Genomic DNA, 10,629 nt, shown 5'->3' with positions numbered 1-10,629 from the left:
TCCACTTGATGGTAAATGTAATCGTTGCATATATAGGAGTGAACGAATTGTTATTAAAAGCATAACTAAATCCCTTTGCTAGCTAAAGTTATGTCGACCTTCATCATCCAAAACTGTCATGGGAAATTCCTGGTGAAATTCGCAAATAACATTATTTTATTCTCACCATATTATAATAATAATAATAATAACCTCTGGACAATTCAGACAGTTCCATCTAGACCCAAGTTAATCCAGCTAAAATACTAGATAACTGATACAAATTCACAGAAATATTGTTTTTTTTTAAATACATACATATTATACATAGAAAATACCTAGAACGATACAAATAATCAAAATCATGAATACAAATGTTAGTGTTTTGCGAGGAATCGAACCTGCGACCATCGGAAGTGACCACCGTGACCACGAAATCATCGACTCGAATATTACATTACGCATGACTTGCACTATATGTCAGAGTACGTCACGAGGGTATCGTCATATCAATTTAAAATTATAAATTCCTGTTATCTAATAATTACTGTAATCACAAAATTTTAGTAAAAAATACTGATAATATCAGATCAAATCAAATTGAATGAAATACGTGTATGAATTTAATGATAATATTGAGTAGGTATTCGTTTGTATAGGTATTAATCTAATAAACTATTATAAAATGAGCAATGTTCGGATTATAATTTGTACTATCAACGTGTTATGTTGAAGCTTATTCTAGTAAATATATAGCAGATATTCCTGGAAATGAAACAGTTTAAAAAATGCCACGTCGCCTATAATACCTGATAATAATCAGGTAGATGTGTATAATAAGGAGCTACTCATGTAAAACAGTGAGAGATAAAATAAACTCTGTAATGATAGTAAAATTCTTGCCCCCTGTTATGCGCGATTTAAATATATCCAGCAAAATGTAGGCATATATAGTATTATGTTAACGACATCAGTTAATAATACTGACTACCTCATTTAGTACAATCATTGTGAAGGTACATACACAAAAAGATTTGCACTATATATATAAATATAAGACATTACATTCTTCTCAAGTCTCAATGGATTAAAATATTTATTCTGGTATATCCATTTAAAAATAATAAAAAATTATGAAGGTCACTATTTAAAAAAAGTTAACGATTAAAGTGCGCTGCAGTTTGAAGTTTTAACTGCCGTTCAATTAACGAAATTGTCCATATTCTAGTTAAGTTTAGAAACTCTTTATCTATTATATTATATATTCAACATGTCAGATTGATTAGATTTTTGCACCGATATAAATGTACTACAATCAGCTCATATTACGCCCTCAATTCTTTTTTCCTGTGTACTATTGTGAGAACATACTAAATTAGCCGGATTGTAAAATGCAAATCTAGTTACAATTCTTGTAAACATTACAATAAAGTTAAATATTAAATAAAATTGCTTTACCGTATAAACCAACTTTATTGGATTCCATAATAGTATGTTGATGTGATTTATTTATCATCTGATTTCGTTATTGATCTATATTTAATATTTTTAGACAAAATGTCAATTATTATAGATGTAAATAAAAAAAATTAATACTGTATAAAATCATTTATTTTTTATTTTAATTACATTGAAGTAATTATAATTAAACTTCATTTAGAAAGGATATCTTCGGCCTGTGTTCACACGGTAGAAGCCAGATCTGAAAAAGTAAAAAACATAAGCCGTCTGTGGTAGCGTACTTAATACTAGATACATTTCTCAACATTATTAATAGAAACTAAGACACTAAATCTAGGACGACTTTGTTTTAGAATTAGTATTTACATACAGAGATAAATTGAGAACATAAAATATAAATTGGTATATACATGCAAAGATATTCAGTAGAATAGTTTTAGACATAATATGATCTATTATTAAACTTAATTATAATAATAGATATTGAACTTCGAGAAAATGATGTCATTTCAATTGAAACTTATGGTGTATGATCATAACTTTCATATATTATATAGTATTTTGTATAAGGAAAATAATAATAAGAAAAGAAAAAATAACTGTATGGCTTACCCAGTTTTGTTTAAGTCATCATTGCCCAGAGGGAAAGGAGGACCACGGCATGAGTTGAGAGTAACTTGCAAGCTGCTCTCACACTCAGTTCCAGTCAGATGGTTGTATGTGACACTAGCACCAAACAGTTCCCAGGAACGGTCATGGTCGCACAAGAAGGTCAGACAACCAGGCTGGGACCTGCCACCGTTGGGGAAGAAATCAACGTTGGCAACAATGTCGCCAATTCCAAGACCATCGACTCCACCGTTGGTATGGATAGCCTCAACGTAGACACCGTCGTTTTCAGTGATCTTGTTATCATTGTATATCCATAGAGGACCAGCAGGGTCCAAACCTGTATAACGAAGAATTAATTAATAAACGACACTTATAGATATCGTAAAGAAGTAATATTATTTTACACCAGTTTCTGAGAATATGTAAGAAGTAAGTAGACACTACTAACCAGTAACGCGAGCCACTCTTCCTTCGAGTTCCCTTCCAGCGTTGCCCACAATATGTGCACCCAAACTGAAACCGGCCAGATGGATGGACTCATAAGGGATACCAGTTACAGAGATGAGGAAACGGACGAATTGTCCCAAACCAACACCAATATCTGGTACTCCAATAACAGCGGTTACGTAGTTAGACAAAGCCAATCGTCTCCAGTCCAAGACAATTACGTTGGCGGGGCCTTTGCCCAAATACGCTGAAAAGAAATTATCAAATTACAGTTTGTGCTAATAATACTCTATCGCATAATCAAGAAATCTAAAGTGAGCTTTAGTGTTAACGACTCTTTTATTTTCATGTAACATATAACAATTGTAAAATATCAAGCATTTATTTATACGGATAAGATATAAAGTTTACCATCTCTGATAGCTGGGTTGATACCGGCATCCTGACCGCCGAGCCATCCGTGAACAACCACGATGGTGTTGTCTTCAGGGTTGAAGTTTGAGTTCAGAATAGATTCAGAATTGTTGATGATCAAAGTTTGTGCCTGGGTAGGATTATTCCTGTAAAAAATTACAAATTTTAGAATAATTATAATTAACTAATAATTAATAAATCACACGTTGAATTCATGAATATATCGTTTTTATACGAAATAGTATAAAACTAGTAACAGATGAAATGATTTTGATTATATATTTTTTCACGAATGTGATAATTTACTCACCTGGTGAACAACAAGTAAAGGTTGTTGGCTGGGTCTCTTTGGATTTCTTCTAAGAGAGCGTGATCAGGCTCGGCTTGCAAATCAGCGATATGCGGTAAACCTTCGCCATCGGGGAAGGTCACAAAACGAGGGTACTGTTTAAAGTCCTCTTGGGTAGGTACGGCAGACGCCAGGTACGCTAAAAGTATTAATGTAATTGAGTATAAAAAAAAACAAATTTAGAAACAACACGTCAGCGCATTATGTTTAAAAAATATTTATAACTAACATTCTAGTGGAACAGGGATATATACACAGTAAAATCTACTTTTAATTCACAGTTAATTCTTTTATTATTTTTAACACTACAAAAGTTAGACGTTTGGAAGATAAGATAAAATGATCATAGTTAATTCAAATTTAGTTTCCATAACGTGCGATGTTTAACGTAACGTAACGTAAACGTAATACTGTCACGTTTTATGTATGAGTTAAAAATTATAACTTTAATTATTCGTACATAGAATTTAAATGAAATTAAAAGTGGCAATCTTTTTTATAACGAAAACTGTTAAGTACATACCCGTAGCGATCACACACAACAGCAATGATGCCTTCATTATGCTTTTCTAACAATACACAATATACCTAGTGTAAATTACGTTGATTTATATATCATTTGCTTAAACTATTAAGCGTCAATCTTATCTTACGAGATGGTTTCCTGTTGATACGTCAGGGTATTGTAATCGATATAAATTATTAATTAGTATTAGTATTAGAACTATAATAATAATAGTAATCCTGTCTGTCTGTTTGATATTAGCAATTTTATAAAATTTACTATTATTTATACTTATATTACATTAGTAGTAGTAGTACCTTGAGAAAACCATTCAATTTTTTTTGTAACAATGATTATAAATAATCTATACACGAAAACTGCGGGGACCTGGGATTAAGAAATTTCGCACACTTATAGTTTATATAGAGAAAGACTAGTGTCTACTATTTGATATAAATTTCTACATAAAAAATACATTATGTACACTACCATGTATTTGACATACGCATTAATTCAACTTGTGATTTAAATTAATTATGATCGAATTTTGATCACTAGGCGACTAATAATAATAAATAACTAGAACAAATCTACACAACCAAAGTTGCGCATCAAAGTTATCTTCGTCTTTCTCTTAGTAATAAATAATCTGTGAATAGATTTACAGATAAGTTAATATACGTTTTAGGTACTGTATTTGAAATTAATTTATTCTATTATAGTACCGCAGCCAGTGACGACTTCGGTTAAATTGAAGTTGAGGTTGTTGCCTCTGTCCATCTGGAATTATGGAACTTTTAAATAGTGACTTTGTGAACTGTGTGTTAAATTAAGCAATATATAACAATTTTACCTTTTCAGTGGTGTACCCTTACAACATAGTGACCTTTTGGCTGTTGCGGGTTCGATTCTCGCACTATACTTATACTGTTTACTAGGCAGTTGCAATAACGTTTAGAGAAACGCAATAACGCAAGAAGAAATTCTTTTCAGAAATAAGTTCGCTCTTGTACAGTTTGTGTATATAACTATTGTTTTGATTTTGTATTTTTCCTGTGTATAATAAAAATTAAAGTAATAAATAAATGTGTTCATAATTATGATTAGTTATAGTAGCTCCCTAATTTGAATTAGACGTACTGTATATTTTCTTAGATTATTATTATAATTAACTAAGTAGTGAACAATTATTAAGCGCTACTTTTAATTTAATTTATATAACTGTCATTTAGAGGTCTCGTTAAATGATTTTGGTAAAAAAATAGTTAATACCCGATTATACATTCTATCGCCTTAATATATCAATCAGATGAATTAAAGATTTGGGTAATTTAGAGTTTTATTCATTCATTATTTCTAAAGCTTATAAATATATTTTAACAAAGTAACCAATATTGAAAAAATAATCAGCTTGTACATTTTTTACATTATTCGTCATACCTACTTGTTCTTTTATATATATTTGTTAATTGTTTGTTAATCATATAAAACTACCATGGCTAATTCCTGGTGTGATGTGACATCTAATTGTCCTGATTTTATTCTCATCCTATCATTGACTTAAATATTACAGTATGCATGACTTGCATAATATGTCAGAGTACGTCACAAGGACATCGTCATATCAATTAAAAATTACAACTTCATGTTATCTGATAGTCACTGTAGTCACAAAATTATACAGTCGATAAGTCGAGTTGTGAGATGCGCTAGCCTAACTTACCTGATTTTATTCCCATCCTATAATCCTCCAATGATACGTATAAGTCCTGTTAGTGCAAACCTTGCCTACAAGCGTATATGTATGACCATCCTGCAATGATGCTCCGCCGGCGTAGAAATACTGTTTGCGTAACCTCGCTTATACCCGTAAACAATATGAACATCTCGTAATCATTTAAATTGCACTACTTCTGATACACTTTATTTTAAATTATAACTATAACAGTATAAATTAAAAAATGAGTTTCTGAAACTGGTTTGCCCATACCATTTACATAACGAAAAGTTATGTAAATGGTATGGGCAAACCAGTTAACGGCCTGATGGCCTGATGGTACTTGATCAGCAACATGGATATCACGTTACGAGTTGCCATTCCGTAGCACATTGATATCATATACCTAACTGTCCTGTAATTGTACTAACTGACGGCCTCGGCGGTCTAGTAGTGTAGCACTATGCATTAATTTTGATGGTCGCGCGTTCGATTCCTCGCAAGGCACAAACATTTTTATTCATGAGTATCGGTCTGGGTGTTTTCTATGTATAATATATGTATATGAATGTAGTTACTGAAAAAAATGTAGTTGTATTTGTATTAGTTATCTAGTGCCCATAACACAGACTTTAGCAAGCTTAAAGTTGGGTTTAGATAGCGTTGTGTGAATTTTCTTGATATTATTTATTTATTTTTATCTTACCTTTTAATCAAAACAAAGTTACAAAGCAAGTTACACGAGGGCTGAAGTGGGTGGGAGGGTAGTATACCCAGATGACTTTATTCAAAGTTATCTATTTACATAAGTTTAATTAAATTTAAGTGAGAGTGACTAATGATACAATATTTACTTTCAGTTTATAATAATAATTATTACTAATGAAAGTTTGTGTGGATGGATGGATAGATGGATGTTTGTTACATCTCTTTCACGCACAGACTACTTAATTGATTTTAATGAAATTTAGCTCGTATGTGAGAATAACACATAGGCTATAGATTTCATAATATCGAGTTGGCATAGTGAGATTAAAAATTACATACGGAATTGGTTAGTTTTCTTGACCACATTGCTTTTAACAATATCGATAAGGAACGCACAAAAAATATATTATTTGTATAACTCCTTTTATATAATATGTAAGTAACTAAAATTTAAGTTTGTAAACCAATAATTTTTGTTAATTATATTTATTGCAAATATGTTTATGTACAAATATATGTAGGTATATAAGGTTATATTGACAAATACATGAACTCTAAATTTCATAGAGATCTTTATTGATTGTTTTCAAACAAAAACAAGAAGTTCTCAAATAGAGTATTAGTGAAATATTCTTAGACTTAAATTCTAACTTATTTTTCTCAGTTAGTATTGTAACTGTTGTTTTAGAAATACGAAATAAAACTTAATATATTTTTATTAATTCATTTATTCAGTAATTATGTTTTAAGTTTTTCTGTCTACATTTAGAAAGGATATCTTCTGCCGGTATTCACACGGTAGAAGCCAGATCTGAAAAAGAAATCAAAAATAAGTATAAAGTTTGTGGTCCCTAATACTAGTAATATTCATAAAATTATTGTATCACAATATTTAATAATGTAAATATTTTAACGATTTTTGAAAATTATAAAATAAAATAATTCATAGTGCAACAGAATAATGCAAAAAAAATGTTTAACATACCCAGTTTTAGATAAATCGTCATTGCCCAGAGGGAAAGGAGGACCACGGCATGAGTTGAGAGTAACTTGTGTGCTGCTGTAACATTCAGCGCCAGTCAGATGGTTGTATGTGACGCTGGCACCAAACAGTTCCCAGGAACGGTCATGGTCGCACAAGAAGGTCAGACAACCAGGCTGAGACCTGCCACCATTGGGGAAGAAGTCAACGTTGGCGACAATACTGCCAATACCAAGACCATCGACTCCACCGTTGGTATGGATAGCCTCAACGTAGATACCGTCGTTTTCAGTGATCTTGTTATCATTGTAGTGCCATAGGGGACCAGCAGGGTCCAAACCTATATATTATAACAAATAATTGATTAATAAACTACATTTTAGATATCATTTAGAGAATTTAAGTAAGTAGACTCTACTAACCAGTAACGCGAGCTACTCTTCCTTCGAGTTCCCTTCCAGCGTTGCCCACAATGTGTGCACCCAAACTGAAGCCGGCCAGATGGATGGACTCATAGGGAATACCAGTTACAGAGACGAGGAAACGGACGAACTGTCCCAAACCAACACCAATGTCTGGAACTCCAATAACTGCTGTCACGTAGTTGGACAAAGCCAATCGTCTCCAGTCCAAGACAATCACGTTGGCGGGGCCTTTGCCCAAATAAGCTGTAAAAAAATTGCAAATTATAATAACAATACTGTAGTAAATAAAAAACATACGTGATGCATAAATATGTATATTATAATATATAATATTTTATTAATGTCTTAAAATGTATATAAATTTTTAAATGATATATGAAAGTAAAGAAACAAACATTTGAAGAAATATTTATATATGTAGCTAATATAAAATTTACCATCTCTGACAGTTGGGTTGATACCAGCATCCTGACCGCCGAGCCATCCGTGCACAATCACGACGGTGTTGTCTTCAGGGTTGAAGTTTGAAGTCACAATAGATTCAACATTGTTGATGATCAAAGTTTGTGCCTGGGTAGGATTGTTTCTACAAAAACAAATAGCTTTATTAATACAAAAATAATAATTCGCACATTGTTTTCATGACTTCTACTATACCTGCTACTGTGGTCTGTCTTTATTTATAGAATTATGAATAAACATAATGACTATGGTCTACCTTTTTGTTTAAAATATGATGATATGGTAAAGTGATTTTCTTAAATATTGTTACTCACCTGGTAAACAATAAGTAAAGGTTATTTGCGGGATCTCTTTGGATTTCTTCTAAGAGGGCTAGATCGGGTTCAGCTTGCAGATCAGCGTCATGTGGTATACCATCTCCATCGGGGAAGGTCACAAAACGTGGGTACTTCTTAAAGTCCTCTTGGGTAGGTACGGCAGACGCCAGGTACACTAAAATTATTAATATAATTGAGTATAAAAAATATTCTAGACAAATATCTACCGAGTTAAAGCTGCTAAAATTATTCTTAATACTACGATCTAATATTATAACAGTTGGAGGCTTGGAGGACAAGATAAAATGATTATATTTTATTCAAATGTAGTTTATGCCTAAACGTATGATATTTAGATAGTTTTGTTATATATATATAAAACATACATTGAATTTAAATTAAATTAAAATGGAAATGTTTATTATAGTGAAAACTATTGAGCACATACCCGTAGCGATCACACACAACAGCAAAGATGCCTTCATTATGCTTCTCTAACAAATCACAATGTACTTAGTGCAAATTACTTCGCTTTATATATCATTTGCTTAAAGTATTAAACATCAATCTTATCTTAAGAGATGGTATGCTATTGATACGTCAGGTTATTGTAATTGATATAAATCATCCATTAGTGGTAGTATTGGAAATATAAAGATAAAATAATTTCTGTCTGTTTGTTTGATATTGGCAACTAATTCGAATATTATAAAATTTACAATTATTATATTAGAGTTCTAAGAAAATGGTTGATTAACACATTCATTTTCTTGTAACTCGGTGAAACTCAAAATTTTATTGTAAGACTAAAAAGAATGAGTCTAAGCAATCGAAGCTTTATTTATTCTTAATTTAAGGCTGCGCTTAGTTTAGTTTAGTTTTAGTGCGCTTTGTTGGTGGAGCTCTAGCCACTTCCCACGATCTTCCGTTATTCTCTTTAAACGTAGATACGACTCGACTTCAACTTCTTCCTTATATTGCTTGATACTATGTAATATTATGTTATCTATGATATAACTATGTCTAGGTCTTCCGCTTCGTTTTTGTTTCACTGAAAATGTTTTGTTACTTTAACTTGATTTTCAAATTTCTTTATTTAATAACACAATATTTTGCTAATATCTACTTTTTAACGTTACTGCACTTATTATATTTTTTTTATTATTAATTTGAAGTATATTAATAATAAAAAAAAATATATATATATATATAATTGTTTGTTTTTAATTTGAAATTAATACTTTAATTAGGCACACCAAAATTATAAATAATTGAATTATTATGTTATTGTATTATAGTATATTATTTATTTAAATATTGAGAAGATATCAGCTAAAACACGGACAATAACACTAAGCCAAACATTGTTGTAAAAATTTCAATTGCATTGGCGACCTAATTTCAGAGAGGTTGTTTCTTTTTAATGCATTATTGTATCACCTGTAACATGTAATGTATATAGTACAGACCAAAACAGTCCCAAATTCTCTGAAAACCTAATCATAAAAATTCACAGATATTAAGTAAATAATTACTCTTCAAAAATTCAAAGCATAGGGAAATTATTTATATGATTAGTCTTGAAAAGCTGATATTCTTACTTTCAGCCAATCTGAAGCATTGATGTTAAGGAATATTTCTTTTAACTGGAATGGTAAATTACTTGACAGCCCGCTTCACGTGGCAATAGCAACTCCACCAGTAGTATAAAGCAAACTCTGTGGTCAGCGATTTGTTTAGTACGAAAAAATTAAAACTATTTTTTACTAATTGATTAATTCACGTGGTTTTTGCATTGGTAAATAGCCTAACATTGTAGGTACTATAATGTAAATATAAAACAAAGAAGACAACTACCGGGGTATTTCTGTTAGCAATAAATAATCTGCCAATAGATTCGCAGATAAGTTAATATACGTATTAGGTGCTGTCATTGAAATGAAATTATTACATAGTACTGCAGCCAGAGACAAATTCGGTCGGGTTGAAGCTGAAATTGCTGTCTATGTCCATCTCAAATTATGCATCTTTAAATAGTGACGGTGTGATTTATGTGTTAATCAACTAGCCAATAAGGCTATACAAATTGATAGTTTCTGTGGTCTACACAGCCGCTTACTTCTGACAGTAGCGTGTTCGATTCTAGCATAATATTGAGAATATTTTTTAGTATTTATACATATACACATATACACAAAACACATATACATGTACACATGTCAATAGTCTCTTTTTTAGATAAGTTGCAACA

General features: G+C 31.2%; 2 protein-coding genes across 2 annotated transcripts; both read right to left on the bottom strand.

Annotated features, from left to right (window-relative positions):
- Positions 1-1,635: 1,635 nt before the first annotated feature.
- Positions 1,636-3,822, bottom strand: LOC131854390 (phospholipase A1 member A-like). The gene is made up of 6 exons (XM_059205509.1): positions 3,786-3,822; positions 3,224-3,401; positions 2,911-3,059; positions 2,501-2,746; positions 2,053-2,389; positions 1,636-1,681 (listed from the first exon to the last, which is right to left on the bottom strand). Exons 1-6 carry the CDS (start codon positions 3,820-3,822, stop codon positions 1,636-1,638), a joined length of 993 nt encoding a protein of 330 aa, XP_059061492.1.
- A 3,135-nt stretch (positions 3,823-6,957) lies between these two features.
- Positions 6,958-8,863, bottom strand: LOC131854286 (pancreatic lipase-related protein 2-like). Its single transcript, XM_059205389.1, has 6 exons — positions 8,827-8,863; positions 8,376-8,553; positions 8,037-8,185; positions 7,597-7,842; positions 7,178-7,514; positions 6,958-7,003 (listed from the first exon to the last, which is right to left on the bottom strand). The coding sequence occupies exons 1-6, from the start codon at positions 8,861-8,863 to the stop codon at positions 6,958-6,960; spliced, it is 993 nt and encodes a 330-aa protein (XP_059061372.1).
- Between the last annotated feature and the right edge of the window lie 1,766 nt (positions 8,864-10,629).

The sequence above is a fragment of the Achroia grisella genome, unplaced genomic scaffold, assembly GCF_030625045.1.
Source record: "Achroia grisella isolate CSIRO2021 unplaced genomic scaffold, CSIRO_AGI_Agris_v1 utg1186, whole genome shotgun sequence".
Classification (NCBI taxonomy): Eukaryota; Metazoa; Arthropoda; class Insecta; order Lepidoptera; family Pyralidae; genus Achroia; species Achroia grisella.
This window is presented reverse-complemented; position numbering and strand designations above follow the sequence as displayed.